Consider the following 14,483-nt stretch of genomic DNA (forward strand, 5'->3'; position numbering starts at 1 on the left):
TTGTCGCCGAGGATGCAGGTGTTGAATTATGCAATATGCAATGTGCATTATTTGACTGTCTTACTATTCTATCATTCTCAACCAATAAAAAGTGAGCACACATCAAATACGTTACAATGCGACTCGTTTGGACCCTGTGGCTGTCGGGTCAGTCGCTTTAACCTCTGCTTGAACTATAGTCACACCAGCACCCGCTGCCCGCCCTTGACCGTGATAACTGATATGGTCTTATTTAGCGTCATCAAGGACCGGCACTCCTGTGTGAAACCGTATACCTCTCTATCCAAATACAGCTCTCTATATGATGAAACTGATCGCCACATAGCCTTTCGACGAGAATCAAACCTATCGATCACTAGTTAATAGTGTTGTCACTCGCCTCGAGCTCTAGTCTCTACCCCTGCGCCATTCAACAGCGGCATCTAAACGACCCATTTAACCCGATCGCACTGCTCCAATGCCCAGGGGCCGATGGAGCCTTATAAGCCTCTGCATCCGGGTATTTGAGAATTGGTGTCTGGTGGGAACCCGCCGGCCCCCGGTAATGCCTATGACAGGTGATCCATACGGGGCCCAGGAGAGGGTCGCGGCGGCTGTCAGTTGGCCGCAGGCACCACCACGGCACCACGCAGCGCTATGGTATCGGGGCGTGAGCCGCCTTCGCGGGGTTTGGTGCTGGTGGTAAGGGTGGTGCTGGTGTTGACCACCCTCGCCGTGGTCCACGGCACCAGAAGGAACAAAAAGGTAGGGTATATATCAGAGACGGCGAGCATTATCTGCCGGATTGCAATGGTCTATTTGTAAGAGTAGCACCTCTTGTAACTGCTTTTCAGAATTACTCCACTCGTTCGAAACTGCAATACGCATTACACATTGTAGTTGGGTATCAAAAAGAAAAAAGAAAAAATGCATGATATTGATATGCTTTTCTAAGGTGTGCTTCGGGACAGTTATTCTGGGAATATTGCAAGTGGTGTAAATATTGCTCTATTTTTAAAGCATGTGTCGCATTTTATTCCATCGCAACGCATTCAAGACTACACAACAAATATTTCGATTTCTGTATTACAGACCAGCATTTACGACCACGTCGGCGGCTGCTGGCCGGGCGAGGTGAGCTACCGGCTCGGCGAGGACATCATCTGCTACAGCCTGACGCCCAAACTGCCCTTCGCCCTCGCGCTGGCCGCCTGTCGCAACATCTCCGGCCGCCTGGCCACCATTCACAGCCAGGAGCACAACGACGTGCTGTACAAGATGCTGAACGAATCGGCGTTTATCGGCGCTGTGGCGCGGAAACACATGGTGAGCCATCCGCTGGGGGACTTTGGTCCTGGGATTATTTGGAGCTGGATGAATGGAGAGGCTCCCGTCTTCACCAATGTCCTGCAGACGGAAACGGAAGGCTTCTTCAAGCAGCCAGACGGTGGCGGTTTCGAGGGATGCATGGAACTGATGAAACATCCCGTGCTGGAAAATGATCCGGGAAATGGGTTCTGGGGAGACACCGACTGTCGAGCTCCCAAGCCGGCACTCTGTGCACGCATGGGTCACGTGAAGCGGCCATTGTCCAAGTACCCGGAGAAACAGTGGCAGTTTGAGCTGCGGAAGGACCGGCGTGCTGCCTGCGCCACAGGCTTCTCTCGAGTGGGAGTGACGTGGGCTGGTGAGTCACACAGCAGGTCCACATGTCTGAGCGAACGTCAGGATGCCGGCGACTTCACGGAGGCCACACGTCGCTGCCAGGAAATGAACCCAACTGCTACCGTCGCCCGTCCGTCCAGACTGGCGGGTCGGCGCCGCTGGGTGCCCTCCCTTAGCGCAGGGGAGGTGGGCCTGCAGTGGGCCGGAGCCGACAGGAGGAACGCGCTCTTCCAGTGGCAGTGGCAGGTGGACGGTAGTCGTGTGCCACCGTCAGCCTGGGCTGCCGGAGAGCCGCGCGATGGACCTGGCGAGGACTGCGCCGCATACGACCCGGCCCGGCGTGGTATGGTAGCTACAGATTGCCAGAACAAGCTGGAGTTTATCTGTGAGACTGCAGCGCACGGTTGCGCCAGCGGCTTCCACGTCTCGGCCACAGGTCTGGAGTGCGTAAGGGATGACTGGAAGGACTGCGATGGATCGGAAGAGTACGTAGACACACCAAACAAGAAGGCCTGCACCGCGAAACTCTGTCCTCTCGGCTGTCCGTCCGGCTACCATCAGCTCGGTCACAAGTGCCTACTGGTGAACGATACCGCCTCCTGGTTCAAAGAAAATTCGAACGGATGCCGGAAGCAGATGATGCGAGTCATGATACCTAAAGATCCGACGGAGAACGAGTTCTTGCGGCGGCAGACGCAGCGCACCGGTCGCCCACTGTGGATGGTGTACTCCAAGGCCACTGGGTTCTCGCGCTGGCACCAGTACGACTCCTACGGTCTGCCGGGCGAACCCAATGAGCCCACAACCCTCCCCAGGCGGCCGGTGAAAATTAGCCTCACGTGTCCGATCATCTGGTTCGACGGAGAGGCGATGGATGTGGACTGCTTTGGAGAGTTTCCTGTGGTCTGTCAGCGACTCATTAAGTGGAAGGACTGCGCAGAGGCAGTCGAGAAGCTGAAGGCCACCTTGTAGACGAAACATTAGCAGATGGCTGGTTGAATTGACAGTGTGTTTTCTTAGGCCTGTATGTAAAATACAAATATTGAGTTTGATCGTTGGCAGTTGTACGGAAGCCGGAAGGCTATTCGAGTGACCAAGTTTGGGGCTATGCTCAAGGGATGAAAAACTTTATATGCCCGGAAACAGCTGTCAAAAACTCCATAAGCATTGACCGTTTCTGATTCCATATCGGTGATCAGTGACCCGACACACCCCATGTGATATTAACCACTCACATCTCACGCGCTAACGAGCACACCACTCCCCGTGCAACTCACAGCTCCACCCTTCTGACCATCTGAGGTCTGATCAGAGTGCGGGGCGGCTCATCCGGTGACCAGCCGGAGCACGGGTTACCCAACGGGCGCGTCCCTGCCCCATCTCGCGCCTCACCGCTGTCAGCCAGCCGTTCCCATGTGGTGCGGTTGAATGGCGCACAGCGGGAGTGACCTGCACAACAGCGGAAAAACGCGGCCGGAATTGGACCGGCCGCCTCACCGCCGAGATGCGGCGTAAATAGCGCACTCGGAGACGGGGCGGCGCCGGCCGCTCAGACCGATGGGAGGTAGTGCCCCTCTCCCCCGCGGTGATGCCGACTGCGGCTGACACGGCACAGACTGTTCCACGGTGAGAAGACAGCACCAGTCCTGGACACCCGACGGGACGCAAAATGGACCACTGTTTGTGCCCCCATGGCAACCAGTGCAGGTGACAAACAGCTGCTGTGTTCATACGCGCATACGATACCATGACGGGCAAAAACGAAATGCTGTGTGATATATCATACTCAGTTACCAGCGAAGCTTGCTCTCTTCTTGTAACATTGCCACACTGGAGTCGAATATCAAAACATCTTTTCATGTTTGTGTTGAGCGACTTTCATCATACCTATGCATCGCCATGTTTTTCGTCTACAGCGGTTTTGTATGGAGTACATACATAGGTCTTCCGTGCTAGTAGACATGTAATAAAACTGAATTCGCTTCATAGTCTGCTCGAGTTTGATGAAGCTGTTTTTTTTTTTAGCAAGGGAAATGGGCTACGTTCTACCACACAAAAACGGTGAACGATATAAACTTGCAAAACGAAATATGTCCGTTTGAAGAATGAGGACAACAAATTCATGAATGTCATTACTGAACGGACTACTTGAAGGGCAGAAGAAACAATGTATCTAACTAAATGCCGCTACATAAATAACTAATGCTTGTCCATGAATTTAAATCTGATAAATACATATACTCCAGGTTTTTTAGGGACAAAAAGTAATCGTCTCGGCTCGGCAGCGTATATCTCTGTTATTAGATGTCACCTGACTGATGCTCCCTTTGGGTCGAGGCCACGCTGAGGCAGGACACTCCCGTCTGAAATATGACCATTTATCAGAGCACCGCCTCCCTACAGTGCCTGTCTACGCGCACGGGAACGGATGATTTATACCCCGGGCCAGTGAGAGATATTTCACATGTGAAATCGAGACGACGCTCATGACAAGGCACGGGAATCGCTCGTAAGTTGTCACCGGTTAGTTCTCGTACTTTATCGAAATGTCGCATGTTTTTGTTGAGATTTGTGAATGAAACACTATAACGAGCTGAACTGTGCACAAGCTTGTCTGATTTCGTTTATTAGTCGTCCTGTACCTAAACGTCTCCATTTTATCTCTACTTGTACTACTTGTGTTTATCTCTAATTTGTGCTAGTGGCGTGTTAGGTTTATCTAAACTTTCTCGTTTTTTGTGGTCAATGCGCACAAGGACATTCAATTTTTAAAGCTTGTAGATCTTCGAACTAAGACCCCGTGATGAACGAAAGCGAAAGCTATCGTTCAATTAATCTTTTCTCCATCTCTACCTCTACACAAACGGGACATAACTTAATCGCGACACACTCGCAAAGTTCATTTGCACAGTAGCGGGTTCAACGCTCCAAACCGTTATCTCTGTCAGGCTCAAAGGACGATTGCCCAGAAGGATTGTACCTGGTCCCATGGCACCAATCAACTGAGCGGCAGGCTACCTCTCCGGCGGCTGTTTGGAAAATTATTGATGAAAGCATTCGTCATGGAAAAAATACGTACGCGATCGGGTAGCTCTAAAGGAGATAACGAAATGATGCAAATGATGAAATTAAAAACAACATAATACCCTTATATCATTGCTTATCGTTTGAAGTTAATAAACTCTCAAAAGCTCATCACATTGGACGCCTGTTGGCCGAAACAGCAATCAAAACTGTGTAAATGCCGCTCATCTTCATAACACCCAGTTCCAATGGGCATTACACAATGCAGTCCTGCTGCTCATAGGTCTATCATCCATGATATAACTATGCATCATTCTATTAGCATCGCCGTTTGCCGTCCCCAAAATGGAAACATAAATGAACCGAACCTCGTTTAGTGCATGGGTGGAAGCAACGCTATTAAAGAACCCACGTGGTGATACAAACCTATGAATATTAACAGATGGCTAATTACAGATGCTGGGGGCTAGCGAAGCGTCCAGCCGGCCGCCCTGGGGCGCTAGGCCACAGCATTTACGGCCACTGCAGGCGTCGACCGACACGGTCAGAGAAATGAATCGGGCCAGAGCAGGAATACGCACAGGGCGGGATGGGATGGTCGGGGTCAGGGACGCGGCCTGCAGCTAACGAAGGGCTCGGCAGACAGATTCGGCACACCTCCGATTGGGAAACAGTGTCCACACGGCGAGTACGGCCTGGAGATCAACTGACCGTGGTCCATGTGGCAGGCAGTTGACCGCTCAGTTGACAGCCGCGAGATTGGTTGATGAATATCTGATAAGAGAGTTTAGCGTAGTGAGGAAAATCATCGTGATGATCATAATCATCGCTCATAATCATCACGATGATTTTCCTCACTACGCTAAACTCTCTTAAATATGCTCAGAATATCTGATAAATGGGTTCCATGGCTATTTGCGTCATTAACTTGCAAGCATGTTTCGAGATTGATGAGTATACTGCACGGCGATGAGCTTACAGATCGAATGACATCCATTGTATTTTTCCTCGTATTATTCAGCTGTCCTCATCAGCCTATCGTCACCCTTTCAGAGTCACATAAGGCTAAACGAGTGAGTCTTGCCAGTGCGCTGGCGGGGTCCGCTGCCCTTCTCGGTCGCTCAATGGGTGCGTGATTCATAGCCTCCCGATACCATCGGACCGACGGACGACCTCAGCGCAGCAGGGAAATGGAGCCGCGGCGGGGGGCCGTCGGCCGGCATCTGTGTCGGTTAGAGCCGATCGTCCGACGTCGCTCCGCCCCGACCCGACGGCGGCACGTGCAAAAACGACGCCCACGCCACACGCAACGTCGTCATCAGTGCGGCACCTCCCGCCGCGCGCAGAGGCGGAACTCTTCATGGGCGTGGGGAAAGTGTGTGTGTGGGGGGGGGACTCTGGGCTGTGCAAGGCTGGCTCAACAAGTCAAGCGCGAACGTATCAATTCATATGAGTTTAAACGGACACGAACTGCCCCCCCCCCCCCCCAACCACCTATTCCGCTAGTCTGTAGAGTATGCACAATGCAAGCATGCCCACTGTGACTGTAAACACCCTTGTTAGTCGTTAGGCTAATCTCCAGCGGGCGTATGTATTTTCCGATTGCTCTCAATATCACGCCAATTGGCTCGATGATCAGATACTTTCCCCGATTGAGCTACTGAGGCGGGCGCAGCGCCCTGTGTTCCTGGGGAAGTCTGATAAACAACCCAAAAAGTCTGAAGTAAAAGAAGACATTCGGGTGCCACAAACATTCCGATTACACACTCAGTAGACAGGATTATACGGAGGCATTCCCAGTAACATTCGTAGCTCCCAGCGCTTGTAAAGGCAACTAGATGTGATCATCTGGAAGTTAACAGTCAGTGAGAGAAGAGTCACACGAGTTTTTGAAAACACGAGGTCTCCTGAGCGCGTCCCTCTGCGTAATTTATAACTCGGTGCTGCCGCGTCGGTGCCGGGGACGACAGACGATCTACATACGAGAGCGTCTGTCTGGGAACGACCGTCGGAGCCGCCGCCACGCGGCCGGACCAAGGGCCGGACGCTTCTTCACAGCCGCTTGTAGAAACATTTACGGCACGGCGCCGCGCCGTAAACGTCTTGTTCGGCCGTGCGCCGGGATTGGTGGGAGCCGCGGCAGCGGTGACGGCAGGTCGGGCGTCCCACGGCGCGTGGCCCCGACAGATGCGTGAGATTTACCGGGAGCGATGTCTCTGACGTCGGGGTGTGTGTTCATGCATAACCCTGAGGCTGGTTTTGTAAGCTGCTAGATGCCGCAATCGTCACCATTGTATTGCAGCGGAGAGGACTGGTGCGCATTGTATCAGGCTGATAGTTACCTGCCGCGAAGCCAAGTTCTGCCTCTGACTCACGTCAACACGTTTTATTGGGAGAGGGTTCCCTGCTGGTGGTCCGAGAATATGTTACCTGAGCGCCATTGTCCGGCAGGACGATATCTCGCTCGAGATATGGTCAACACAAGGCTGCATCGGCTCTAAATCAGAGCTCGGCGCCCATTGAGCGTTTCACAAGCGGCCATTGCCGCCCATGAGACGCAGGCTGCGATTATTCCTAACAAGCATGCAAGGGGCGATTTTCTTGGGTATTAAGGTAATTGAAACGCGTGAGCCGGGGTGAGTAAGCGATGCGGCCGCCGTCCACTGCCGGGCGGTCCGTGTTTAGACTGTTTAGTGAACAAATAACGCACCATCTGCCACGCAACTTCATCCTGCGGCTACTCGGAACAGGCCATTGGCGCCACTCGGTAGTCGTCAGCACCCGGGCCTCTCCAAGTGACCTCACCTCCGGGCGTCGTAGAATGGTACAATTGGTCGCCGCTCCGTGTGTCGGCGGTATTTGGGTTAGGGAGTACAAGGTTGAGATGACTTGAACCATCTCAGTCTTACCTGGTCATAAAAAGGAATTAAAAATAGAAGCGCACTTCCATCTAGAAGCAGTGCTGTAAGGCAGCTGCGGACGTGATGGTGAATAATTAAACGCACATGAATAATAAATGGTCTGAGATGAACTGGGCAAAAATATCTTAGGGTGCAGAAACTTGACCATCATCCAGTCACCTGACTGATACCAACCCCTCCGATATCGCGCATGACACCCTCGCTGGCACGCGTTGCAAAACATAGGCATCAACCAGTGTCCCTCGCTTGGTGCGACACCTCTGCCGTGCCGTTCCCCACCGAGGGCCTGTTGTCCAATCAGGCGCTACCAGCCTGAATCAGATCACCCTCCCCACAAAACACCGTCGGCTGGCGGCTTTCACTGGTGTCTCGCTGTCACTTTAATTCGTTTAAACCAGGATGGGTCAAAGAGCGGAGCGGGTCACTCGGTTCTAAACATCGGCTCGGTTGTAGCAACTGAGCACCTGTATCTGAGTATCTGGACCGTGAACATTACCCAGTGCACAGGGCCCAGCAACTGGCATCTAGCGTCTAGCGACCGTGCAAGCAAAGCTGGCGCGGACGGTGGGGTCGAGCTGAAAGGGACCACGCACGGACACTGTGCGGGCAGTCGGATAGGCTGTTGTGCGGAAACGCAGTCTCCAGCGTCGTTTAGCGCAGTCGGCAGTCGGCTGACGTTAGGGAGCTAGCGAGGGACATTGCAAAAAGGCGGTGCTTAGATGAATGTTGGCATGCATGCATGGTTAATGGAGAAGAACATAGACTGCTTACCACTGCTTTGGTATGCAGCGGTCTATGGTCAGAATAAATAGCACCTGTCATAAAAATGGCCCGTATACACGCTTCTGGTTTTATAGTGGTTTACTTAGCAATTATTTTTCCAACATAAAGAAATGGATCGATGCTGCTTTCAGTTCATTTCACAATCACAGAAAGGTTGCAATCGTTCAATACAATACAATATAATAAAAGGTTCACAATCGAAGAAAGGTTAAAAAAAAATCAGTCGTCTTGCTACTTGCTAGAGCGTTGAACGTTATTGCCAATGTCATTAAATATAAATCAAATGTGCCATTACGGGCTTCCTGCACTGCACCGATGTCATGCTTCTGATCACTTCCGTCCCGCCGTTGATAGGGTACACAACCAGCTAAGTAATGGGTAAAAGGGAGGAGAAAGGCGCCCTCTCATACCACCATCGATACACCTAACAAACACAGGGCACCCGTATGAGCTCAGATGAAAGTGCAAGTGTGCCGGCTACACGTACACACTGCCCCATTCTCCCGACTCCGTCTGTCTTCTAACGAACGCCATCGCTCAGCGCAGCGCCAGCGCCGGGCGGTGCTCCTCACAACAGCCGGCAGCTTCCGTGCTCGGGCCGAGCGGCGGCAAAAAGTGGCGCAGCGGAGACGATCAGGGCGCCGATCAGTGAATGATGACGTCATTAGGCGTCCGAGGCGGCGCCGACGAGCGGCGATAATGGCGCCATCTGTTATCGGTTCGGAGTACTACACCGACTGAGGCGCCGCGCCCGCCCGCTTCCAGAGACGGGAATGAATGCTCAGCTCAATCGTCATCATCGGTTGCCACTTGCCTGTGATTGATCTTGACTGACATGAGACATCTCTCCTGAGCCACCCTCCCTCGTCTTCTGCAGCTGGCTTCAGGAATTAGGAGCAACATTGGACGCTGCCAAGACATATATGTAGATGACTCTGTCTGTGTATGATTTACTCTTGCCGAACCTATCGGTTTTCTACATGCGCCCCGGCCGATGAGGGGGGCATGGAACCCTTCCTCCTCGCCATTTCTCCCTAATTGAACTTAAGCCTCATGCAAAACAAAACGAGTGTGTGCGATGCTACGAAACGCAGCGACCGATACGCGATCTTAACCTTCCAGGCGGTGGGGGGGGGCATTTTTTTGCCCCCCCCCCTTTAGTTTTTTCAATATATCTCAAGACCCGCTGCGCCGATCGTCACCAAACTTTCAGTACCCTCCCGGAAGCAGCTAGCGCACATGGTGACCAAAAACTTTTCCAAAGGCTATGATAGGTTGGCCGCTAATGACGTTAGAGTGACGTCATTCTTGCCATTTTCGACCCAAAAAAAGGTTTCGCGGGAAGAGCTCAGGCCTACAGCTTTATGCCTGAAGCAGACTCTTTCCGCAGTCAGGAAATCGCATGCGAGAGCCTATTCAAATACATGGAAGCACTCTCGCATCAATCGCACGCACCTCCCGGATGCGATTGATGCGGGAAGAATTATAATGTATTTGAATAGGCTCTCGCATGCGATTTCCTGAACGCGGAAAGAGTCTGTTTCAGCCTTTAGAGATACAGAAAAATGTTTCAACATAAAAGGTGTGGAATGAATAGGGCTACAAAACTGCTATTTTGGTTTTTCGAATTTTTTTATTTTGACCCCTAAAAATCAAAAAATAGATTTTTTGAATATAATAGCCAAAAAATCCAAAAAGTGTTTGGAATTTCAAAAAAAAAACGGAATATATGTGATAGTCCCTACCGCCTTCTGAGTGTATGTGAGTGTATGTATGCCTTCTGATATATGTGATAGTCCCTACCGCCTTCAAATTTGAGATCGATACCTCTTTTTTTGGCCAAGTTATAGCGAAAAAACTGTTCAAAATTGATGACCTCAAATTTTCAAACTCAATTTTTAGCAATTCTAGACCTCGTAGCGCAAAACAAAGACCACCATTAGACTCCCCGTGACGAGCTGCATCGAATCAATACCCATTTTATGCAAAAATATCAACTTTGAAATTTGACCTTTTTTGACCTGACCTTGACCTGACCTCCACCAGAAAGTGACCTAAACCGTACCTGATGGTCTTATAACCAACACCATTGAGTTGGAAATGAAAAACTGGCCATAAAACATGCATCGCATAACCTTAGTAAAGTTGGGCTCATGTGGTGACCCTTGGTGACCTTTGGTTACCTGACCTGTGACTTGACCTGGTATGACCAGTGACCTCTAATAGCAACATATGTACTAGAAAACTGACGCCTTATCGCTGATTTTCGACAAAATGCGTTTTACTCGGTGTTATAGCGCTTTCCCTAGAAGCCCCGTGAACGGTGAAACATTTTATCTTTGACCTGACCTGTGACGTCATCGGTGACCCCGAGGTCAATGAAATTTGGTTTTCCTTGACAAATTTGACAGGACTATCGAACGCCGTTTGAATTTTCCGGATCCGTCCAGTAGTTTCGGAGATAGGGGGGGGGGGGCAAAAATGCCCCCCGCGCGGAAGGTGGCTGGTAGGCCCACCGCCTGCCGGGTTAAGGTCTCAGGTCAGCCGGTGGCCTCTGAGGTCAGGTCAAGTTCCCTAAGGAACGTTTTTTTCTCAAATAACTTCGGCAGAGATGGTCGCAGAGTCGCGATTTTTGCTCGTCATGGTGAGGCGCGTCTTTTTTGGGGACGAGGTAAACTAAGGGTGTTGACCTAAAGTCCAGGTCAAGTCAAAGCTACTCAGATAAAAAAAATGGTAAAAGTAGTTTATATGGCATACCATTCGATTTAAATGGGTGTTTCTGAGTCTATTGGTGACTGTTGCGGTTTGCTAGCTCAATTTATCGAGGGCTATTAACGAAAAATCTAGATGACTTTACTTGCTTCGTATATCCGTCTTGTGACGTCGCGCAAGTTTAGCGATGCAGAAGTCGAACATCAGAACCCGCAAGGTGTGAATTAAATCACGATTCCATGTACTTTAGGTAAGTACCTAGTCTTAGACTACATGCTTCCGGCCCCAAAATAACAGTTTCCATGTTTCCCCCATTGACTTACGATTTTTTATAATCCCTTACCCATGATCAGGCAGCCAGGAGTGCCCCGCCCTCAGTTCCAGTGACGCACATACTCCATACGTTAACACCAAAATCAAAATCAAACTTGGAAAAGTCGCGACACTTCCTGTTCATGAGAGAAAAGAAACATAAAAGCAGCGGAACTGACTATCAACGTCTACGATTACAAGGTCATGTGACCGACCTAATCTCTGGTGACCCTTAGAAGAAAAAAAATTATTGATAGGTAGGCATACACTATTGAAGTTGTGATGCCCTCGAAAGTAACTAAATTCTTGCAGTTTCATCTCCCTTTGAAACGCCATCTGGCACTGAGAGTATTGCCAAGCTACGACATTTTCGGACTGCGCAAAAGTTCGCTTATCACGTCATAGATCAGTGACCTGACCTGACCTGAACATGCAGTTTGTATCAGCAGCTTTGGCTCGAATCAATGGGCAGGTTTGTCAGCTTTCAGCTCTCTATCCGACAGCGCATTCTGAGCAGTTGCGAAAAACCGCCAGAAGACGGCACCCGCCCCTCCATTTCGCCGGCAATGGCTGCATGCTATTGCCGTTCACAAATATTTATTTGAAACATGGACTCATAGCTGATGCGGCCGAAGATATCTAAAAATTTATTTCAATAGTTAATTTTCGGGACAGCAAATATCGAAGAAAGCAGGGGGATTCTAATAGCCTCCACGGCACTCAGGCGTATTTTGTAATAGAGCAGTGACTCCGATGCCGTCTGCCCGTGTGAAGATGGCCCGCCGGTGACCTTGGCCAGGCCGCTGCCGGTCCGCCGTATAAAAGCAGCCCGCTCTGACCTGCAGGCCACCAGTTGACGGAGACAGTCGAGACCGACTCACCAGTACCACAGAACTCCACTGAGACGGCCATGAAGGTGAGAGTGGTGCAATGTCGTGGAGAGCGAGAGTGGAATCAGGAAGGGGTAAAGAGGTGTCATAGAAAAGTCAAGATATCTTATAATGAGCTTCTGATGTTGAAATGGGCCCATGCATTGTGCACCACCTGATGTCCCCATGTTCGGTGTCCCCAGCTCCTGGTTCTCGCTGCTGTGCTGGCCGTGGCTGCCGCCGTGCCCCAAGGCTACGGCTCTCAGCCCTCCAGCGGCTACGGAGCGCCCCCTGAACAGGAGGGAGCCGCCTCCGGGCAGCAGCCCAGCGTCCAGACGGCCTACAGCACGCCGGACGGAGCCGCCTCCGGACCCGAGGGCAACGTCGCAGAACTGCCGGCCTCCTACAACTTCGAGTACGCCGTGCAGGACGACGAGAGCGGCAACAACTTTGGCCAGCAGGAGACCCGCGACGGCGACGCCACGTCGGGCTCCTACTATGTGCAGATGGCCGACGGCCGCATGCAGATCGTCAACTACTCGGTCGAAGGCGACTCCGGATACGTCGTCGATATTCAGGCAAGTAGAATATGAAAAGCGATTGAAAAGATCAGTGGTCAAACGTTACTTTCATTCGGAAAAAAAATATAAACGATATTGCCCAAGAAAACGGTATTATGAAACAAGCCTATAGTTCGTTTTTTAAGTTTGCCCCTCACTGTAAACGTCTTTTTGAACACAGCCCGAGAATCGCTAGCTGAATTTGAGAAAACTGGTTGGCGCACATTGAGCTCAACAGATTTCACAGACGATCAATTTCATCAAATTTGTTTATCTATTTCACAGACTCAAAGCTCGTATTTGCCCATGCCTACAGCTCCACAGTGATAAACGACTTCTCAGAAATTATGTCTGAACTAATTTATAAATTATACGGCGTTCAACATTAACGTAACATCGTCGGTGTTAAAAACTTATTTTGAAAATATTGTTCATATCACCAATACAATGTGCGCCAACCAGTTTTCTCAGTAATTCAGCTAGCAATTATCGTGCTGTGTTCAAAAAAACGTTTACAGTGAGGGGCAAACTTAAAAAAAAACGAACTGTAGCAACACATTTGAAAAAGCATTTAATAATAAGCTCGCAGCGCCGATAGTTCTTGTTTTCAGTGTAATAAACGTACAGAAGCTGGTAAAAAGTAATAGTAAAACCGGCTTTAATTGATTATAACAAAATGCCTATCCATTCTCGCTTCAGTTCTGTTACAATGCTATTTCCTTGTTTCAGTACGAGGGAGAGGCAAACATCGATGCCGCAGCGTCTGGCCAGGAGGGAAACGTGGCAACGCCCAACCAGTCCTATGGACTGTAAATGGAGCATCATCATCACCGGTCTATGGAGTTGATACTGCAGCACTTTGTTTGTGATTACCTGATACCTACCGTGAAACTGATGTTGACGATCGAACAGAATGCCTCAATGTGCCATTGTGTAGATTTGAGACGATTTCTCATCGAGTGGATGGTTATTTATTTGAGTGTGTAAATACCTTATTTATGTCATGTGTGATCTTTCTGTTATGTGATCTGTGTCCTGAAATGAAAAAAAATACATGCAAGTTTATCTTACATAGTGAACTGATGAGCTTTTCTGACAGACGATAGGTCTTACTAAAGCAAGGAAATTATATGTACCCGAGTAAAGTTGTCAGTTGGTCCATGTGCCATCGATCACCAAACACGGCACCGACCAAATCGGCTGCTGTATATTACACCGGTGCCTTTCTTTGTACCAATCATCTTCCAGATATCTGAATGTGTCGTTCAGCCGTTTAAAATTTTTTGTTTCACCCGTCAGCATTTTGCTTTTGCGCCGATCCGTGATTATTTCCTCCGATGTTTCTTGTCCTTGGTTTCCAAAATATACTGAAGTGAAGTGAAGTGCTTATTTTCCTTCGGATGCCTTTATCACCCTGTGTAAAATTATGGACTACATTTGGAGCGAATCAGTTATGATCAGCTGCGGTAATGCGAATGCAGCGAATAGTGCAATTTACACGCATACAGGAGAGAGAGAGAGAGAGAGAGAGAGAGAGAGAGAGAGAGAGAGAGAGAGAGAGAGAGAGAGAGAGGAAAGAGAAGAGAGAGGGAGAGAGAGGAGGAGAGGAGAGAGGGAGAAGAGAGAGAGAGAGAGAGAGAGAGAGAGAGAAGAGAGAG

General features: G+C 50.0%; 2 protein-coding genes across 2 annotated transcripts; both read left to right on the forward strand.

The window, feature by feature from the left end:
• Positions 1 to 503: 503 nt before the first annotated feature.
• LOC122375364 lies at positions 504 to 2,696 on the forward strand. The gene is made up of 2 exons (XM_043354716.1): positions 504 to 744; positions 1,072 to 2,696. Exons 1-2 carry the CDS (start codon positions 637 to 639, stop codon positions 2,614 to 2,616), a joined length of 1,653 nt encoding a protein of 550 aa, XP_043210651.1. The 5' UTR covers positions 504 to 636; the 3' UTR covers positions 2,617 to 2,696.
• Positions 2,697 to 11,897: 9,201 nt separating this feature from the next.
• On the forward strand, positions 11,898 to 14,210 carry LOC122375365 (pro-resilin-like). The gene is made up of 3 exons (XM_043354717.1): positions 11,898 to 12,312; positions 12,469 to 12,843; positions 13,555 to 14,210. The coding sequence occupies exons 1-3, from the start codon at positions 12,307 to 12,309 to the stop codon at positions 13,636 to 13,638; spliced, it is 465 nt and encodes a 154-aa protein (XP_043210652.1). The 5' UTR covers positions 11,898 to 12,306; the 3' UTR covers positions 13,639 to 14,210.
• Positions 14,211 to 14,483: the final 273 nt, after the last annotated feature.

The sequence above is a fragment of the Amphibalanus amphitrite genome, unplaced genomic scaffold (assembly GCF_019059575.1).
Source record: "Amphibalanus amphitrite isolate SeventyFive unplaced genomic scaffold, NRLGWU_Aamphi_draft 001824F_arrow, whole genome shotgun sequence".
Taxonomy (NCBI): Eukaryota; Metazoa; Arthropoda; class Thecostraca; order Balanomorpha; family Balanidae; genus Amphibalanus; species Amphibalanus amphitrite.